Below are 21,344 nucleotides of genomic sequence, written 5' to 3' on the forward strand. Positions count from 1 at the left end.
ACTTCCTTATTTTTAGGGCCCTTTCACACGGCCGCTCCATGTGTCCGCAAATCATCCTATTTTTTTACGGATGATTTGCGGACATAATGTAAGTGAATGGCACTGCGGATGTCAGCGAAATACCATCCGCTGACATCCAATTTTCCTCCTTTCAGTTCTGTTCCGTTTTTTCGAATGGAACAGAACCCTATTTTTTCATCCGTGTAAAAAACGGAAAGGAAGGAAAATCGGATGTCAGCGGTGTCATCCGCTGACATCCGCAATGCCCATAGACTTACATTATGTCCGCATATCATCCACAAACAGATGGGATGATATGCGGGCACACAGAGCGGATGACACAAATGTCATCCGCTCCGTTAAAAAAAAAATAAAAAAGTCCCGCAGCGGACTAAAGCAGCGGAGCGGCCGTGTGAAAGGACCCTTAAGAATTTATTTGCCTAATTAGTCAGTTTCAGCGCTATTCAGAGTATCTTGAGTTTTTTGTTACTGATATTTATTATGATATAGATATTTGGTAAACACTTCCTTATTTTTAAGCATTTATTTGCCAAATTAGGGCTCTTTCACACGGTCCACCTCCGTAGGCGGATCCGTGCTGCTCAGCGAGGATCGATCCGCCGATCCCCGCTAAGCTGGCAGATGACAGCTCCGTCTCTGCTTGCAGTGCGGAGAGGGAGGTGTCACAGCTCCCGCTGCTCTCTATGGGGGATCGGATGAGAGCGGACCACCTGTCCGCTCTCATCCGATCCGATCTGGTCCGATCCCTGAACGGATGGAAAAATAGGGTTTCCATCCGTCCGGATTTCACGGACAGGATCGAATACGGATGGCAGCGGGTGTCAGCGGAGATGTCTCCGCTGACATCCGCTGCCCCATAGAGCTGCATGGAAGATCCGATCAGATCCGCCTAAAAACTGACAGGCGGATCGGATCGGACCGCCCGTGTGAAAGAGCCCTTAGTCCGTTTCAGCGCTATTCAGAGTATCTTGAGTTTTTTGTTATTGATATTTATTTTGATATAGATATTTGGTAAGCACTTCCTTATTTTTAAGCATATATTTGCCTAATTGGTCAGTTTCAGCACTATTTGGAGTATCTTGAGTTTTTTGTTACTGATATTTATTATGATATAGATATTTGGTAAGTACTTCCTTTTTTTTTTTTAAGCATGTATTTGCCTAGCTTGTCAGTTTCAGCACTATTCAGAGTATCTTGAGTTTTTTATTGGTATTATTATTATTATAATACAGGATTTATATAGCGCCAACAGTTTGCGCAGCGCTTTACAATGTGAATTAATATGATATAGATATTTGGTAAGCACTTCCTTATTTCTAACCATTTATTTGCCTAATTAGTCAGTTTCAGCGCTATTCGGAGTATCTTGAGTTTTTTGTTAGTGATATTTTGTTTTGCTATAGATATTTGGGAAGCACTTTCTTATTTTTAACCATTTATTTGTTAGGTGAGCCAGCTAATCAACCTATACTAATACATGAAATATCAATTTGGGGTGAACTGACCCTTTAAGAAAATTATGGGGGGAAAAAAATGCAATGGAACATTTGTCAGGCAGTGAAGTGAAAATCTATGCATTTATACCTAATGAAGATGAACAGGATCAGTGGTCTTTCCTGGCCCCTAGTGGGCACATGCCACATCACATCACCAGTGTGGCAGCCTGGCACACAGCGAGAGAAGGACGGAGGGGAAACCCTGCCTAGGCTCCATGCACAGAGCATTGCTCACCTTCTCCTTGGCTTGCATGGATAATAATGGGGGCTGCATGCTGTGTTAACAGAGAGCATCAGTGGAGGATTACTGCTGGATGGGGCCGGATTAATCCCTTTAAATCTACCATCCTTAGTGAATAGAAGGCTATTTGCGGCTGTCCTTTTGCAGAGGATGCTGTGACAGTTGTAGGAAAGCAGATGAGATCACAGCTCACAAAGAGTGGCAAAGAGTGCTGTTTTTTTTTTTTCTCTCTGCTCCCCCAAGTCTGCATTACAGCGGGAGCGCGCAGATGTTCAGGAGCGCGCATCAGGCACACAGCAAAGATGGAGTCCCAGCAGCTGCAGGGAAGGCTAGAGCCGGCCAAGTCTCCGCTGTTTTAAGAGTCCTCCTTCCATTGCAAATGGCCCGGTTCCATGGCATCACCTGCTAGGCTTATTTCCAGCTGGGGGCATCTGATGGCTTGCATCTCCTTTGGCTCAAGAGGCAAATGTTGCTCCCAGGGACCCTGAACGTTGGCATCCTCCTCTCTGCATCCCCAAACTAGCATCGGAATTCCCCCCTATTCCTCTGGGCTTTGCCCTTACCTACCAACTGCATGCCCAATACAAGGGTAGATGGACAGCCAGGCAGCCAGCGTTCCAAGGGATTGTGAAGGCATCTAAAGGGGGTTTGATTGTTTTATTTGTCTACTACACTGTGCAAGAGGGCATCTGATCAGCTAGCCAAGATGCTGCCATCTCAAGAAGCCTCCAAGCTTTACCATGACAATTACATGAGAAACTCAAGAGCCATAGGCGTGCTTTGGGCCATCTTCACCATCTGCTTTGCCATCATCAACGTGGTGGTCTTCATACAACCCTACTGGATAGGGGACAGCGTCAATACACCTAAGCCCGGTTACTTTGGGCTCTTCCACTACTGTGTGGGCAATGGAGGGGGGAACAGGGAGTTTACCTGCCGGGGGTCCTTCACCGATTTTAGCACCATCCCCTCTGGAGCCTTCAAAGCAGCAGCCTTCTTCGTGCTGCTGTCCATGGTGCTGATCCTGGGCTGCATTACCTGTTTCGCCCTGTTCTTCTTCTGCAACACGGCCACTGTGTACAAGATCTGCGCCTGGATGCAGCTGTGTGCAGGTAAATGGGGGAAGGGTTGGGGGGGGCAATAGGCGACCAGACATGACATCTGGCCATAAGGAGCAAGGGTCTTTTCTAGAATGCAACCACTTGCTCCCAAATGTTTCCAGACACCTATTATGCTTATCTGTCAGTCAAAAACCTTATTGCTATATCTTGCCTTGTGAAACTGAGAGTTTTTGAGTTTTTAAGATGTCTCCGAAATTTCTGTGAAAATCGATGAAATTTTAGTAAATTTTGTAATTTTGGGGAAAAAGCATTGGTGGCAATGAAGAAGCTAAAAAAATTGGTTTTGGTGGGTTTTAAGAATAGGTAGAAGGTGACCAGACATTACATTTTTTGTCTGCCAGGGGGAAGGGTCTTCTCTAGAATGTGGTCACCAGCTCCCACCTACTACTACTTCTACCTACTATGCTTATTCTGGCAGTCACAATCCTATTGCTTTATCTTGCCTGTTAGGGATGAGCAAAATTTAGTCCACAAATTTCAGTAAAATTGGGAAATTTAAGTGAAATTTTGGTGCAAAATTGGGAAATTTAAGTGAAATTTTGGTGCAACTTTGCCATTTTGGGAAAAGCATTGGCAGCATTAGGGTAGGTAGTTTTGGTGGGTTTAAGGAATAGGCAGAGGGTGAACAGACATGAAATCTCTCGGCTGTCAGGAGGAACAAATGAATTTACTAGCTCATAAAGGTTTCCAAGCACCTACTATGCTTATTCTGGCAGTCAAAACCTTATTGCTGTATCAAGCATATTAGGCATGAGCAAAAGTAAGAGTTTTAATGTCTCCAAATGTTTAGCAAAAATTTGAGAGAGTTTGGTGAATTTTCGACATTTTGTGAAAAATCATTGGCGGGCAATGAAGAAGGCAAAATGAAGGTGATTTTGGTGGGTTTTAAGAATAGTTAGTGACCAGACATGAAATCTCTTGTCTGCCAGAAGGAAGGGTCTTCTCTAAAATTTAGTCACTGGCTCCCAAAGGTTTCCAAGCACCCACTATTCTTATTTTGGCAGTCAAAACCGTATTGCTATATCATGCTTGTTAGGGATGAGTAAAATTGAGAGTTTTCATGTCTCCAAAAATCCAGCAAAACTGGAGATTTTGATGAAATTTTGCCATTTTTGGAAAAAGCATTGGCAGCAATGGAGTAGGCGAAATGAAGGTGGATTTGGTGGGTTTTAAGGGTAGGCAGAGAATGACCAGACACAAAATCTCTTGGCTGCCAGGAGAAAAGGTCTTTCCAACAATGTAGTCACTGGCACCCAACGGTTTCAAGCACCTACTATGCTTATTCTGTCAGTCAAAACCTTATTGCTATATCTTGCCTGTTAGGGATGAGCATAATTGAGAGTTTCCATGTCTCTAAAATTTCTGCAAAAATTGAGAGATTTTGGTGAAATTTTGCCTTTTTTCGAAAAAGCATTGGCGGCAATGGAGAAGGCAAAATTATGTTTTTTAAAGGGGTTTAAGGATAGACAGAGGGTGACCAGAAATGAAATCTATTGCCTGCTGAGTGGATTGGTCTTCTTTAGAATGTAGTCACTAGTTCCCAAAGATTTACAGGCACCTTATATGCTTATGCTGAGTCCGTCAACTGTTCAGAAATGTTAGCATTTTAATTTCCACAAAATTTCTGTGAAAATTGGGATTTCTGTGAAATTTTTCCATCTTGGCCAAAAGCATTGGAGTCAATGGAGAAGGTGAAAGGAAAATGGTTTTGGTGGGTTTAAGGGTAAAGTGAGGAATAAATGGCTCAGGTTATATAATGATTCCTGAGGGTTACAAAAGCTCCCTATACTTATCCTGGCCATATTCCTGTGCCATGGCTACAGTTGGCATGAAATGGCTCAGGTTATAGCATGGTTTTAATGGCTCCTGAGGGTTACAAAAGCTCATTTTAGCTGTCCTGGACATGTTCTTGAGCCCTGGCTACAGTTGGCATGAAATGGCTTGGGTTATAGCATGGTTTTAATGGCTCCTGAGGGTTAAAAAAGCTAATTTTAGCTGTCCTAGACATTTTCTTGAGCCCTGGCTACAGTTGGCACGAAATAGCTCAGGTTATAGCATGGTTTTAAAGACTCCTGAGGGTTACAGAACCTCCTTTTAACTGTCCTGGACATGTTCTTGTGGCTTGGCTACAGTGGGCATTAAATAGCTTAGGTTATAGAATGGTTTTAATGCCACCTGAGAGTTACAGAAGCTCCTTTTAGCTGTCCTTGGGCATGTTCTTGTGCCCTAGCTACAGCTAGTGGGCATTAAATGGCTTAGATTTTAGCATTATTTAATGGTTCCCGAAGGTTAAGATGCTCCCTTTAAATATTCTGGAGCTGTTCTTGTACCTTGGGTACAGTGGGCATTAAATGGCTTTAGTTTAGGCATGGTTTTAAGGGTTCTTCAGGGTTGCAAAGCTCCTTCTAAATATCTTTCACCTATTCCTGCGCCTTGTCACCTCTAGCCCTATCATTTAGCTCAACCCCAAATACACCCTTAAAAACAAAAATGACCAAAAAAAAAGAAAGAGTAGATTTTTTTCAAGCAAATGTTGCCTAAGCAACTCTAAGTGTGAAACTGAGAATTTAAACTTTGGTGAAATTAGCGCCACCAATTCAGTTTTGCCAAAATCACTCTGCTAATCCCTAATGCTCATGTGTTCAGGTTTACACCGGGCTGAAGTTCAGAGTCCTACCACCATTCAGCAGCAAAATGGATTGCAGATGATAGATGGTTTTCATTATGGGAGCCTTAGTGTAGAGACAAGGTGCATGACTGTAGTAATGTCCAATAAGACTGTACGTTTTTTTTTCCTTCTTGTGTCTAAGCACTGTCATTAGTCATAACACTTTAGATGGAGGATATGGTGTGCAATGAAGGTCTCTTTGACATGCAGTCAAACTGGGCAGCTGCCTTTGGGCTGCTTTGCTGGTGGGGCAGGAAGCAAGTATCCTTTGATAGCTTATGGTTAATTTTTGGTAAGGAGGAAGAAAAGTGTTGTAGTTCTAGAGTGAAATGCTGGTGGGGTGCCTAATTACCAACCAGGGCTTATTTTGTCATACATCCTAATGTTACATCAGCTTACAACACAGTCCTGCCAATATAGCAATGATAGTTGCAGAGGAGAGTTTAATTACAAGTTATTATGCATCCTCTGGGATGCGTGAATGCTATTTTAATAAGAGGGGACAATAACTGAGAGAAAAATCTGCCTCTTGGCAGCAATAGGATACAATTGTATTACAGAACCTTTGATAACCTAAAAATAGCACATTGGTGTCCTCTGTACTACAAGGAGTGATCCTTTATAAGCTGTATTTATCTATGGACCGCTATGCAGCTAAGACAGCCATGCTTTGTTCATTAATCACAAGCATTCTGACACTAATATGGCTGTACACTTTTTATTTTTATTGTTACATAGAGAACAGATGCATCGCAACAGATTGGATGGCAAAGTGTCTGCTGCCCACACATTTTGTTGCTTAATTGTTACTATAAGGAGTCATGTATAATCTCTGTGTATCTAATAAAAGATCAGTCTACTTATAGCCATAGATAGGGGATGAGAGATTACATGGGTGATACAGAGATAGATAGATAGATAGATAGATAGATAGATAGATAGATAGATAGATAGATAGATAGATAGATAGATAGATAGATAGATAGATAGATAGATAGATAGATAGATAGATAGATAGATAGATAGATAGATATATTAATGATAGGTAGATAAATAGATACTGTAGTTGGATAGATAGATAGATAGATAGATAGATAGATAGATAGATAGATAGATAGATAGATAGATAGATAGATAGATAGATAGATAGATAGATAGATAGATAGATAGATAGATAGATAGATAGATAGATAGATAGATAGATAGATAGATAGATAGTAGATGTAGATTATATATATATAATTTTTTTATTATTTTTTTAAATAGATTATATATATGTATATACATATATATTTGCCTTATATTAAATTCCTAATAGATAGATAGATAGATAGATAGATAGATAGATAGATAGATAGATAGATAGATAGATAGATAGATAGATAGATAGATAGATAGATAGATAGATAGATAGATAGATAGATAGATAGATAATCTTTGCCTTATATTAAATTCCTAACTTTTCTTATTTTTTTTATTAGATAAATAGATGGATAGATAGATAGATAGATAGATAGATAGATAGATAGATAGATAGATAGATAGATAGATAGATAGATAGATAGATAGATAGATAGATAGATAGATAGATAGATAGATAATCTTTGCCTTATATTAAATTCCTAACTTTTCTTATTTTTTTTATTGGATAGATAGATGGATAGATAGATAGATAGATAGATAGATAGATAGATAGATAGATAGATAGATAGATAGATAGATAGATAGATAGATATATTAATGATAGGTAGATAAATAGATACTGTAGTTGGATAGATAGATAGATAGATAGATAGATAGATAGATAGATAGATAGATAGATAGATAGATAGATAGATAGATAGATAGATAGATAGATAGATAGATAGATAGATAGATAGATAGATAGATAGATAGATAGATAGATAGATAGATAGATAGATAGTAGATGTAGATTATATATATATATAATTTTTTTATTATTTTTTTAAATAGATTATATATATGTATATACATATATATTTGCCTTATATTAAATTCCTAATAGATAGATAGATAGATAGATAGATAGATAGATAGATAGATAGATAGATAGATAGATAGATAGATAGATAGATAGATAGATAGATAGATAGATAGATAGATAGATAATCTTTGCCTTATATTAAATTCCTAACTTTTCTTATTTTTTTTATTAGATAAATAGATGGATAGATGGATAGATAGATAGATAGATAGATAGATAGATAGATAGATAGATAGATAGATAGATAGATAGATAGATAGATAGATAGATAGATAGATAGATAGATAATCTTTGCCTTATATTAAATTCCTAACTTTTCTTATTTTTTTTATTGGATAGATAGATAGATAGATAGATAGATAGATAGATAGATAGATAGATAGATAGATAGATAGATAGATAGATAGATAGATAGATAGATAGAATATATATGTCCATTTTCTTTGTCCCTTTTTTTCTGTAATCTGTTATTTATATTTTTATGTTTTGTATTATGTTAAACTGGTTAAAGATAGAGTGCATAATCAGTAAAATGATCAAAAAGATACTTGGTTTAAAAATGATTCCATTTAAAAGTAGATATATCTTAGACACTGATATGGATTACTTAACATATTTCCAATCTTTTCAGGATTTAAAGGAAAGTCCTGTTTGTAAGCTTTAGCCCCCATAGTCTTAAAATGTATTTTGGCATTTAAGAGTATAGATGCTCAGTGCTCACTGGTTCTTACAATCTTGTGTATATACTGCATCCAGTGTACAGTACAATATTTTTACTATCTCTGTGGTTTATGTCACGTTGGCGTGTGGGTTGAAGTCAGTTTTGGGAAATACCCCCCTGCATTAGCTATGTATAAATGCATCTCCTTTGCAGCAATGTACCTGGATATTGCAATCACGTTAGTAACCGTGGATTAGGGAGGGAGAATTTCCCACACTGCACTCGGCTCACGTAGGAAAGACACTCGTAATCAATAGAGCATCAACATATTTATGTGTCTATAAGATACACACTTTAGTAGCTCATTAGGAGGATACATAAACACATGCATTTTTAATGAACAATTTAAATAATATTCACATCTATGGTATAGTGGTCTGTAAATGGGAAATCCATTTTGCTGCATAAGCCAATTCTCTGTTCTGATGGCTTCTTTGCATTATGTTTTTATCCCATTATTATCTGATATATAGATGTGCCAATTGGAATGCAATGTAGTAATGATGTTAATGGTAGAGTCTCTTGTATCCATCAGAAATGGACATTAGCTGTGGAGTAGAAAAGCAATCACATGCATACCAAATGTACAGCACAAAGCATTTTTTGATAAAGTCAATATGCAGATATGTTAAAACCTAAAAAGTGTTTTAAATTTTAATCATCTCTTGGCACCTGGACAATATTCTGAAAGTGGTAATAAACCCAAAAATAAAAATGTATTATATTACAGCTTGCCAGTTCTTAGATGCGGTAGCTGCATTCGTTTTCTTTTTTTAAGCTTTTTTCCCTTTATTCTTTGCCTGGTGATCTGGTCAGTAAGCCTGTTATTTTTCAGAAGACCCAGCTGCCCAACAAAAGTGACAGTAGAGGGTTGAGACTAAACTTTTATTGACATGGAGTGCTTACAACAGTAAGCTTTTATTTATTTATGTAGAATCTTTATAGAAAAGAAACATAGAAAGTGGCGGCAGAAAAAAGACTGAGCGATCCATTGAGTCTGTCCATTTTTATATTTTTATATACATGTTTTGTATTTTTTATTTTTTTGTATTGTTTGTTTTTTTTTTGTTTGTTTTTTTCCTGAAAAGAAAAAAAAAACTGTTGTTGTTAGGCTTTCATTTGTTAGTCAAGTCCATCTGAATCTGCTAGTCTAAGTGCCGGGTCACACTACCGCGGCACGACTTCGGGGGCGACCTGTGAATTCGCGTGCAGCGCGACTTCGGCGTGACTTGCACGGACTTCATATAATGAATATCAATGCAAGTCGCTCCGATGTCGCCCCGAAGTAGTACAGGAACTATTTTCTAAGTCGGAGCGACTTGAGTCGCTCCTATTAGAACGGTTCCCGTAGCATGGCATGGACCGCTACTTGTCAGGCTGACCAGTCGCCAGACAAGTCACGGTAGTGTGAATGGGCACTAACACTGCCTTCCCCAAGACCAGTGATGGCGAACCTTGGCACCCGGAATGTTTATAAACTACATTTCCCATGACGCTCATGCACTCTGCAGTGTAGTTAGGCATCATGGGTAATGTAGTTCCAAAACGTCTGGGGTGCCAAGGTTCACCATCACTGCCCTAGACTGACAAGGTGTCTCCGTTGCTCCTCCATCCAGAGTAGAGACTCTCTAAAACAGGAAGTGTGTTACTGGCATGATCAACAGATGAGAATAAAGGAAAAATGCCTAAACAAAAGAACAAAAAGAATGCAGCCACCACATTTATGGATTTATGGGTGAAGTTTCTTTTTGGGTTTAATAGCACTTGAAGTTCAGCAGTTAGATATCAAGTCTTTTGCCCCCCAACCCCCTGCCCCCCCCCCCCCCCCCCCCGCCATGCTGTCTTACTGCTTACAACACCACATGCCCTGAGTCTGCAATTCCTTCTGTTTGTGTATTCACAATCCTAACACTTGCTTGAACTGTGAGCCTACCACCCATCCAACCCTACTCTCCAAAAATGAAACAGCAATAATATATTGACATTTAATCAATTTACTTTGTGGTGCGTTTGGAAACAGCTTTTTAGTGTCTTTTTATATATGGTTTTTATTGTCTGAAACCCTACTCTGCTTCCAGAAACCTAAAACGGTCAGAATTTGAGTTCGCCCACCTGAGCTAGGAGTTTCTCACCCAAGCTCTTTGTTTCACTGCCATTTCAGCAAGCAGGTGCTATCATTGTCAGATGGAATAAAATGTCAGCAGATGTGCAGGAGTGCTAAGAAGTTGATGTAAATTAGGTTTTTGGAGACAACCTAACAAACTAACTTATAGTCATAGTAATTTGCCAAAAGAGTTGTCATTTTCAGCAATAACACGTGCACTATAGCTTAGTGAATTAAGCCACAACTTTTATTTTGGGGTTCAGTAAGCATTGGGTCTGCAGCAAATGAAACATCCCCAAAAAATATTGGTAACTAGAGAAGATCAGATTAGTTTGCTTGAACCAAGTCCCAATCAACATATCTGCCAAATCCATGGGGTGCAGCAATTGACTCGCCTTACCAGCAGGACTGGCCCAAGACATTGTGCTGCCTGGGTCTAAGAATGAAATGCTGCCCCCCCTTCAAAAAAAATCAGGCCCACCAAAAGGCCCCCACATCCATTATATATAAAATCTTGAAAATATTATATATACTGTTATCTTCTTCCATAACTCACCACTGGACTGGTCCACCAAATACCCACTGTCTGTCCTCAGTCCTCCTGTCACTCCTGTGTCTGCCGCGCCCTCCGCCCCCTAGAGGATCCAGCCTACCCTACGTGAGATGGAGTGCGCTGATGTCTGATGTCATTGTGCACACCACGATTACATGAGGGATGTTCCCCGACCTCCTCATACTCATCAGTTGGTATGAGATGGAGAAATGCCACCCGTAACGTGCCACAAAACAAAACTGCTGGGAAAAAATATTGGGAGTCAATTTGCTGCCCCTCTCAAAGTTCTGCTTGGATCCAATGGACCCATCGGGACCCATGGTAGGGCCGGCCCTGCTTACCAGTGAGGGAGCCATTTGGACCATTTACCAGTACTGATCAGTTAATTTTAGAGAATCTATTCCAAAACATGTTTACGTTTAGTTTGATATTTGATCCACTGGGTAGTTTACTACTTCTCTGCTTCTTAGTAAGCAAGTAAAGAAGTAATTCAGACCCTTTACTAGCTCAACAGGTAACCATGCACCACTCCAGACTGCAGTGTGTGATGTCAGATCCCTGCTCCTTGCCTTCTGAAGTTGAGAAATGCGGTGTAAACTGTACACTTTTAATGGTTGTAGAGGATAGAGGACTGCAGATAAACAGGAACAACTTACACTATATTACCAAAAGTATTGACTTTACACGCACATGAATTTTAATGACATCCCAGTCTCAGTCCGTGGGGTTCAATATTGAGTTGGCCCACCCTTTGCAGCTTTCACAGCTTCAACTCTTCTGGGAAGGTTGTCCACAAGGTTTAGGAGTGTGTCTATGGGAATGTTTGACCGTTTTTCCTGAAGTGTATTTGTGAGGTCAGGCACTGATTTTGGAGGAGAAGGCCTAGCTTGCAGTTTCCACTCTATTTAATCCCAAAGGTGTTCTATCGGGTTGAGGTCGCTCATCCATGTCTTTTTGGACCTTGTTTTGTGCACTGGTCCAAATAATTTGGTGGAGGGGGGATTATGGTGTGGGGTTGTTTTTCAGGGGTTGGGCTTGGCCCCTTAGTTCCAGTGAAAGGAACTCTTAAGGCCTCAGAATACCAAGACATTTTGGACAATTTCATGCTCCCACCTTTTGGAAAAGTTTGGGGATGGCCCCTTCTTGTTCCAACATGACTGCGCACCAGTGCACAAAGCAAGGTCCATAAAGACATGTATGAGCGAGTTTGGGGTAGTGGAACTTTACTGGCCTGCACAGAGTCCTGACCTCAACCTGATAGAACACCTTCAGGATGAATTAGAGGGGAGACTGCGAGCCAGGCCTTCTCTCCAACATCAGTGCCTGACCTCACAAATGCTCTTCTGGAAGAATGGTCAAACATTCCCATAGACTCACTCCTAAACCCTGTGGACAGCCTTCCCAGAAGAGTTGAAGCTGTTATAGCTGCAAAGCAGGGGCGTAACTACAGGGGTTGCAGGGGTTGCAATCGCTACCGGGCCCCATGCTCCAGGGGGCCCGGTAGCAAACCAGTGGGTGAACTTCTAGGATCTCAAAGGTCACACTTGCGACCGGGCCCTGGCATTTTACCACTGTGGGGAGGCCCCAAGATTGCAGGAAGGGGGCCCACTGCAGAACTTGTGAAAGGATCCTGATGCGGGACCATAATAAAAGGCCATGCAATGAGATTAAAGAGCCCCAGGATTAGTGGGAAGAGCCCCGGGCTTGAAGGGAAGGGCCCCGGCCAGGGGTCTGGGGGGCCCTTCATGGTTTCTTGCATCGGGGCCCTGAAGGTTCTAGTTACGCCTCTGCTGCAAAGGATGGGCCAACTCAATATTGAATCCTACGGACTAAGACTGGGATGCCATTAAAGTTCATGTGTGTGTAAAGGCAGGCGTCCCAATACTTTTGGTAATATAGTGTATGTAGGAGAATTTGTTTCAACTCTGAGTATCACCTGAGGCCAGTCACTTCAGTTGATGTATGTAAGGGTTTGCAGCTACTTGAAGCAAGGAAAATGAATGTAGTGCTCTCCCCTGAAGGTGCTGCTGAGAATGACCCTCCCTTGGTATACATGAAAGTCTCCCTTGCTATAGTGCAGAGGCTGCCTGCCATAGTTACTCTTCCAAGCACATTGACAACACAGGCTCGGTCTAGGGGGTGTCTTTTGTAGATTTATTGCAGAATATTTGAACAGGAGGGGGGGGGGGGTAAAAGTGCAGGATACTCCAATGCTAGCAACAACAGAAGGACAGTCAGGAAGAGAGAAGGAGGAATTGCATCAGAGAGAAATCAGGTCTTCTGTTCTGCTAGACAGGACTGTGCTGTGTTTCAGGTCTGTACAAATCTCAGGACTGGATGGACAAAAATACAAATACTTTGAACAGTAAAACAGCTCCTGTGTATGTATTTCATGCATATTTAGATGATATCTGGTGACATTTAGGTTCTTACATTACAACACTTGCACTAAAAATATGTCTGCATTAGTTTTGATAGGGAAACCCCAAAACTCTAGGGGTTTCAGTAACATTGACTGCTAAAGCCAAATTAAAAGAAAAATGTATTTTACAAGCATGCAGGGAGAGCAACAAGCAATACAGAGTATCGTTTCAAAAAAATGGCTGCTCTACTGACTAAGGATTTTCTATTACAATTTATACATTCTAAAGTGGGTGGAACCTAGCTAACTAATTTGTTTTGAAGTCCATTTGGTGACATTTTGGAGTCTTTTGGTGACATGCCTTGATATGCGGATGGCCATTCACATAGACGTGTAACTTCCAAGTTCGTTAATTGAACAGATCTTCAAAGACTTGAGATAGTGAACCCAGTAGCTGACTGCTGCGGATGGACAGGAACGTGAGCCCAAGATTCCCCAGAGCGCGGAGTCTAAGACCCAGCAGGTGTTCATCAGAGCCTCTAGTGGTGAGGATGGACTTGGGTGCAGCGGGGCCCAGGTCGCGGCCCCTGGGGTCCCCCAGGTCACGCTCTGTAGGAAGAGAGGGGAAGCAGCCAGTCAGGACACAAGGGATAGTGATGGGTAAGCCGAGGTCGGGATAACAGACAGACGAGGGTAACCAAGGAACAGGCCAAAGGTCAGGGTCACAGGCAAACAGGAGAAGTCAGAGACAAGCCAGAGTCGGTACACAGAAAGGTAGATCAAGCACATGGCAGACAGGAAACAACTAACAAACACTGTTGAACAGCAAAGCAGACCTGCAGTGCACTGGTTAATACTGACTTCCTGTGATGGCCTGGGGTGGGGCCGAACAAGAAGGAGAGATGATAAAAAGGAGCCAGAAGTAGAGTCTGGCCTCTAATGCAGGCATGAAGGAACAGGTAAGCTGCCAAACACTATCGCCAGTCCATGACAGTAGCTTTAAAGCTAAACTGCAGGATAAGGAAATACTTTCTAAATACAAGAGGCATGTGTATTTTTTCTTGAACTTTGGTGTGCTTTGTGTATTTTTTCAAGATCTGTGCAGTAATCCAGCGTGAGACTTTGCCTCTGTGCAAGCTTCCTGTAATAAAGACCGCTCACTGCTGCTCTCTCCTTGTGCAGGGTGACTGGTCTTGTCTCCGCCCCCTCCTGTAGATGCCTGCTATTGGGAGGGACCAGTTGGGTCCCTCCCAGTGCTCTGCCCTCTGCACAGTATATCAGCGATGGCAAACCTTGGCACCCCAGATGTTTTGGAACTACATTTCCCATGATGCTCTTGCACTCTGCAATGTAGATGGGCATCATGGGAAATGTAGTTCCAAAACATCTGGGGTGCCAAGGTTCACCATCACTGGTCTATATACACTGATCAGCCATAACATTATGACCACTGACAGTTAAAGAGAATATCTCGTTACAATGGCATCTGAAAATCAGTGAGATATATTAAGCAGCAAGTGAACATGTTGTCCATTAACTTGATGTGGTGAAAGCAGAAAAAAATGGGCATTGCAGTTTGTTATGTATGGGGCTGTAAAGGCCATGGTGACCTGTGTCCACAGCCAAAAGCTTCTACAATGGTCACATAAATATCAAAACTGGACTACGGAGCAATGGAAGAAGGTGGTCTGGTCTCATGAATCACGTTTTCTTTTACATCATGTGGATGGCCGGGTGTGTGCTTGACTTACCTGGGGAAGAGGTGGCACCACGATGCCAGGCAGGCCCGTCTTTAGTATTGATTGGACCCTGGGCAAAAATTTTCTTGGGCCCTACCAAATGCACTTATCAACTATTTGTGGGCAGTGCGGGCTCATGGGGCAGTTGCTTTGGGCCCCACAACAATGGCTGGGCCCGGGGCAGCTTCCCCTTTTGTCCTGTGTTAAAGACAACCCTGATGCCAGGATGCAGTATAAGAAGGCCAGTCATCAGAGGCAGTGTGCTGCTTTGGGCAATGTTCTGCTGGGAAACCTTGGGTCCTGCCATTCATGTGGATGTTACTTTGGTGTCCATGTCTCAATGGGTCAGGGCTGTTTTAGCAAAAGGAGGCCATACTCAATATTAGATGGGTGGTCATAATGTTATAGACCTATATATATATATATATATACACAGTAATGATGTCACGGCACCTTTTATAAAGTAATAACTGGATTTGCAAAGGCATGTGGTGCACAGAAGTGGATTTATATCCTTTGTGTCTACAAAGAAATATATTTCAATGAAGGTTTTTGTGCCCGGAGTTCAGCTTTAATCATAGCAATAGCTCCAGATTTTTAACATATGCAGATTTTCTCCTTTTGGTTAGACAGGGTTTTGTATTTAGGTTACTGGAAGGTGTCTGTATCACTTGACATATAGAAAAGTGTAATAAAATAAAGGCATTTTAAACATTAGCTTTAAAGAGAGAAATGTTCTTCATAGTGCTCGTTAAGCCCAGTAGTGACACCACTGCCAATGCTGCTTAGAAGAACTCTAATTTTCTTGCCAGCCGTGTTCTAAGTATAGTGTGCTACGGCAGTTCATGCATTTTAATGTACAAGTGCAACCTTAAAAGGATATTGTGCGTTTTTTTTAAAACATTGTCCACCCATGCGTGTATTTGTGTTTCATGTGTATTTTTAAACTATAGAGCAGAAGTCCACATCTAAAGACCTCATATCAGATCATATTCTGCTTCTGTAATACAATTACAGATCTTTGCATCTTTTGAAGTGACCATTTCAGGATGTGTGTGTTCCAACATTGTCCCATCCCCTGACTCCATCAGTACAGGACACAGCAGTGATGTAGGGGATGGAGGTTGGAGAACCACAGAGGGTGATGAGGGACATGGGCATTCGATGTGCTCAGAAGTGTTAATTGCTTTAAGTACAACTAAAGACTTCTTTATAACAGTCTAAACCAGCGTTTCTCAACCAGGGTGCTGCACAACTCTGGGGTGCCTTCTGGGCTTGTCAGGAATGCCTCGCTACATCCTAAATTTTCACACAGCATCATGCGTCATGAATTTCGTGCCAGCCGAGGGCTCTGATGTGAAAGTAGGGGGCTGAAACTTGTATGTGAAAGTAGGGGGCTGAGGGCTCTGATGTGAAAGTAGGGGGCTGAGGATTCTGATGTAAAAGTAGGGGGCTGAGGGCTCTGATGTGAAAGTAGGGGGCTGAGAACTCTGAAGTAAAAGTAGGGGGCTGAGAACTCTGATGAGAAAGTAGGGGGCTGAGGGCTCAGATGTGAAAGTAGTGGGCTGAGGGCTCTGATGTGAAAAGTAGGGGGCTGAGGATTCTGATGTGAAAGTAGGGGGCTGAGGGCTCAGATGTAAAAGCAGGGGGCTTAGAACTCTGAAGTAAAAGTAGGGGGCTGAGGGCTCTGATGTGAAAGTAGGGGGCTGAAACTTGTATGTGAAAGTAGGGGGCTGAGGGCTCTGATGTGAAAGTAGGGGGCTGAGGATTCTGATGTAAAAGTAGGGGGCTGAGGGCTCTGATGTGAAAGTAGGGGGCTGAAAACTCTGAAGTAAAAGTAGGGGGCTGAGAACTCTGATGAGAAAGTAGGGGGCTGAGGGCTCAGATGTGAAAGTAGTGGGCTGAGGGCTCTAATGTGAAAAGTAGGGGGCTGAGGATTCTGATGTGAAAGTAGGGGGCTGAGGGCTCAGATGTAAAAGCAGGGGGCTTAGAACTCTGAAGTAAAAGTAGGGGGCTGAGAACTCTGATGTGAAAGTAGGGGGCTGAGGGCTCTGATGTGAAAGTAGGGGGCTGAGGGCACTGATGTGAAAAGTAGGGGGCTGAGGATTCTGATGTAAAAGTAGGGGGCTGAGAACTCTGAAGTAAAAGTAGGGGGCTGAGAACTCTGATGTCAAAGTAGGGGGCTGAGGGCTCAGATGTAAAAGCAGGGGGCTTAGAACTCTGAAGTAAAAGTAGGGGGCTGAGAACTCTGATGTGAAAGTAGGGGGCTGAGGGCTCTGATGTGAAAGTAGGGGGCTGAGGGCTCTGATGTGAAAGTAGGGGGCTGAGGGCTCTGATGTGAAAGTAGGGGGCTGAGGGCACTGATGTGAAAGTAGGGGGCTGAGGGCTCTGATGTAAAAGTAGGGGGCTGAGAACTCTGATGTGAAAGTAGGGGGCTGAGAACTCTGATGTGAAAGTAGGGGGCTGAAAACTCTGATGTGGAAGTAGGGGGCAGAGAACTTTGATGCATTACGGTCTAAACCAGCGTTTCTCAACCAGGGTGCTGCAGAACTCTGGGGTGCCTTCTGGGCTTGTCAGGAATGACTCGCTACATCCTAAATTTTTACACAGCGTCATGCGTCATGAATTTTGTGCCAGCCGAGGGCTCTGATGTGAAAGTAGGGGGCTGAGGGCTCTGATGAGAAAGTAGGGGGCTGAGGGCTCTGATGAGAGAGTAGGGGGCTGAGGGCACTGATGTGAGAGTAGGGGGCTGAGGGCACTGATGTGAGAGTAGGGGGCTGAGGGCTCTGATGTGAAAGTAGGGGGCTGAGGGCTCTGATGTGAAAGTAGGGGGCTGAAACTCGGATGTGAAAGTAGGGGGCTGAGGGCTCTGATGTGAGAGTAGGGGGCTGAGGGCTCTGATGTGAGAGTAGGGGGCTGAGGGCTCTGATGTGAGAGTAGGGGGCTGAGGGCTCTGATGTGAAAGTAGGGGGCTGAGGGCTCTGATGTGAGAGTAGGGGCTGAGGGCTCTGATGTGAAAGTAGGGGGCTGAGGGCTCTGATGTGAGAGTAGGGGCTGAGGGCTCTGATGTGAGAGTAGGGGCTGAGGGCTCTGATGTGAAAAGTAGGTGGCTGAGGATTCTGATGTAAAAGTAGGGGGCTTAGAATTCTGAAGTAAAAGCAGGGGGCGAAGAACTCTAATGTGAAAGTAGGGGGCTGAGGGCTCTGATGTGAAAGTAGGGGGCTGAGAACTTTGATGCATTATGGTCTAAACCAGCGTTTCTCAACCAGGGTGCTACAGAACTCTGGGGTGCCTTGTGGGCTTGTCAGCAATGCCTCGCTACATCATTCTCACACAGCATCATGCGTCATGAATTTTGTGCCAGCCGAGGGCTCTGATGTGAAAGTAAGGGGCTGAAACTCGGATGTGAAAGTAGGGGGCTGAGGGCTCTGATGTGAAAATAGGCGGCTTAGAACTCTGATGTTAAAGTAGGGGGCTGAGGACTCTGATGTGAAAGTGGGGGGCTGAGGACTCTGATGTGAAAGTGATTCTAAAGGAAAGAATTAAAAACCAATATATAACACATATTATAATTGCCTGCTCTGTGTAATGGTTTTGCACTTAGCAGCCCCGATCCTCTTCTTTTTGGGGTCCCCCGCTGGCGGTCCTGACTCCTCCCCCCTTCCGAGTGCCTCTTGCTATGGGGGCACCTGAGTAGGCTTGTCCCCAAGCCGTGCTCTCTATGTCCATTCACACACAGAGCACAGCTCTGCCCCGCCCCCCGCTCTCTCCTCCCTGTCTCACTTGCTATGACTGACAGCAACAGTGCCAATGAGGAGAGCGAGACCCAGGAGAACTGCTGCTCCCATGCACATTGCTGGATTGAGATAGGGCTCAGGTAAGTATAAGGGGGACCTGGGGGGGGGGGGGGGCTGTACCCAGAAGGTTTTTTACCTTAATGAATATTTTCTCCTTTTTTGGACCATTCTCTGTAAACCCGTGAGATGGTTGTGCGTGAAAATCCCAGTAGATCAGCAGATTTTAATATACTCAGACCAGCCCTGGTCTGGCATCAACAACCATGCCACGTTCAAAGTCATTAAAATCCCCTTTCCTCCCCATTCAGATGCTCGGTTTGAACTTCAGAAAGTTGTCTTCACCACATCTAGATGCCTAAATGCATTGAGTTACTGCCATGCTATTGTGTTACCAAGCAATTGAACAGGTGTACCCAATAAAGTGACTAGTGAGTGTAAATCAAATTAACATACAATACATTCAGATAATATTCAATAAAATCGTAACATATAAATGATGTAGCCACAGACGTGCATTTCACTGTGCCTCAGCAGGATTTGCAAAGGTTTTTTTTACTGGATTAAAGTGTAACTAAAGAAAAAAAAAAAGAAAAAAAAATGACATACAGTATGCTTCAAGTTTCAATTTCTAAATTGTTTCATCCTGATTCTTATAAATTCTCTGTACATTTAGTCCCCATAAATATATTAGAATTGTTCAAGTGATCTCCACCTGCATTCATTTACTTTATGCCTGTGTCTACAATTCATCCTTCTCTCTCAATATCTCCTTATATGAATATATCTCTATTCAGATGCAGTAGAGTGTGAACAAAGTTGATGGATGAGCTAGAGTGAAAGAACAATCCCCCGCAACCCTTTAGAGGAGCATGTTTCCCCCTGCTGACCACTGGATAGTGCAAACTTTTCTGATTAGTTGCTTGATTACTTTTCCAGAACCAGGTCTGTAATCAAGCAACTGATGGGCAGACTGCATAGCTAAAGTCTACTTTACTCCATCCAGTGGTCAGCTCCTGTCCTGGAACATGCATGTCTAAGATGTGCCCAGGGATGTGTTCTTTCACTTTTGTAATCAGCAAGAAGCTGATCTATCACTCGCCCTGCTGGCTGGTATGACGAACTGGAGGAAATACTAAAAAAACAGCAGCTGCAACGACAGGGATGTCACTGTGGAAAAGGATTTCAAAAATACTAATACAACGTTCTGGCTCAGTGATTTAGGCTCTTTAATAATACCTTTAAAGCATATCTTCATCCTAAAGAAGATGTTCCACCCTATGTCCTCCTCCCCCTCTCCTCTTAAATTTTTGGCACTTTTTTTTTGGGGGGGGGGGGGGCGGGTGACAGGCACCTGGTTTTGACAAGTACCCACTCCCACTTCCGGTCAGACCATTAACAAACTGCAGCACAGGTCATGCATGCACAGTGGGCATCCGGATGTGAAACTGCAAGAAATCACAGCTGGCTACCCATAGTAAGCATGGTGGCGCTGGGGACCCGAATACTGGCAAAGGACTGGTCTGGGTGCTGGACCCCTGGGCAGGGAAGTGTCCTTTTATTTAAAGCCAGCAGCTACAGTATTTATAGCTGCTGAATTTTTATTTTTTTTCAAACAGGGCAAAGAACCGCTTTTCACCTTCAGCAAGATTTTCCCAAAATACCCCAATATATATTTATTGTTTGGGGGTTCTAAGTAATTTTCTAGCTAAAAATACAGATTTTAACATGTAAACAACATGTGTTAGAAATAGGCCTGGTCCTTAGGTGGTTAATAACATTCAATTGCAATATGACTTGTGTCTCAATTGTATACGCTTTTTTTTTTTCTTTATTTATTTATTTTTTATTTCCCCATTAAAAAAAAAAAAAAGCTAAAGTAATAGTTCTACATAATGCAGCAAAATCCACACACGTAGAACACCCAATGTTAGAAGTGATTTATTCTTCTAAAGCAAAGACACTTTCTGCATACTGGTTCTGATTGATACTGCAACATTTCTATCCCTCACTCAGCTAATGTGACCCCAGTACTGATATAAAGGGGCAATAACTAGGGTATAACGAGGTGTGACGGTATTCACCATCACTGGAGGTGAGGAGCAGATAATAATGGTTTGAATTGCTTCAGATGGTACAGTAATATTCGTCAGCAATATCTTCATATAGAAATATGAAGATTTATTCCCACTTTACACTGGGAGACTTAGACTGTTATAGACCATTGCCATGAAGTCTGACTCCTAGATAATTTGTATTCTGTGTGCTGGTCTGTGAGAGAGACACACAGACTGTCATTGGCAGACTTCCCTATTGTTTGTGTATTGGGAGGGAATGTGGATTGTGCCTGTCTCATTGTCCAATGTTAATGACCTCACATTGTTCTGTCTGCCTTAAGATAAACTTATTATGGGATATATATATGTGTATGTGGATTGGCTGCTAAGGGGGAGGGGGGATTGTCCCACAGTGTATATTGTTGTGTACACTGAATGGGAGTGTAAAACTCTGTTTTCATT

The 21,344-nt window shown here is 42.4% G+C and overlaps 1 protein-coding gene across 1 annotated transcript in view; it reads left to right on the plus strand.

Moving 5' to 3' along the window:
* The first annotated feature begins 1,675 nt into the window (after nucleotides 1–1,675).
* The window catches only part of LHFPL4 (LHFPL tetraspan subfamily member 4), a 177,097-nt gene continuing 157,428 nt past the window's right edge, over nucleotides 1,676–21,344 (plus strand). The window contains exon 1 of the mRNA XM_082265200.1: nucleotides 1,676–2,870. Coding sequence (XP_082121326.1) covers nucleotides 2,465–2,870 — 406 coding nt within the window. The 5' untranslated portion in view covers nucleotides 1,676–2,464. The remainder of the gene's footprint in view (nucleotides 2,871–21,344) is intronic.

This window comes from Pelophylax lessonae, assembly GCF_965119305.1.
Source record: "Pelophylax lessonae genome assembly, chromosome: 8".
Classification (NCBI taxonomy): Eukaryota; Metazoa; Chordata; class Amphibia; order Anura; family Ranidae; genus Pelophylax; species Pelophylax lessonae.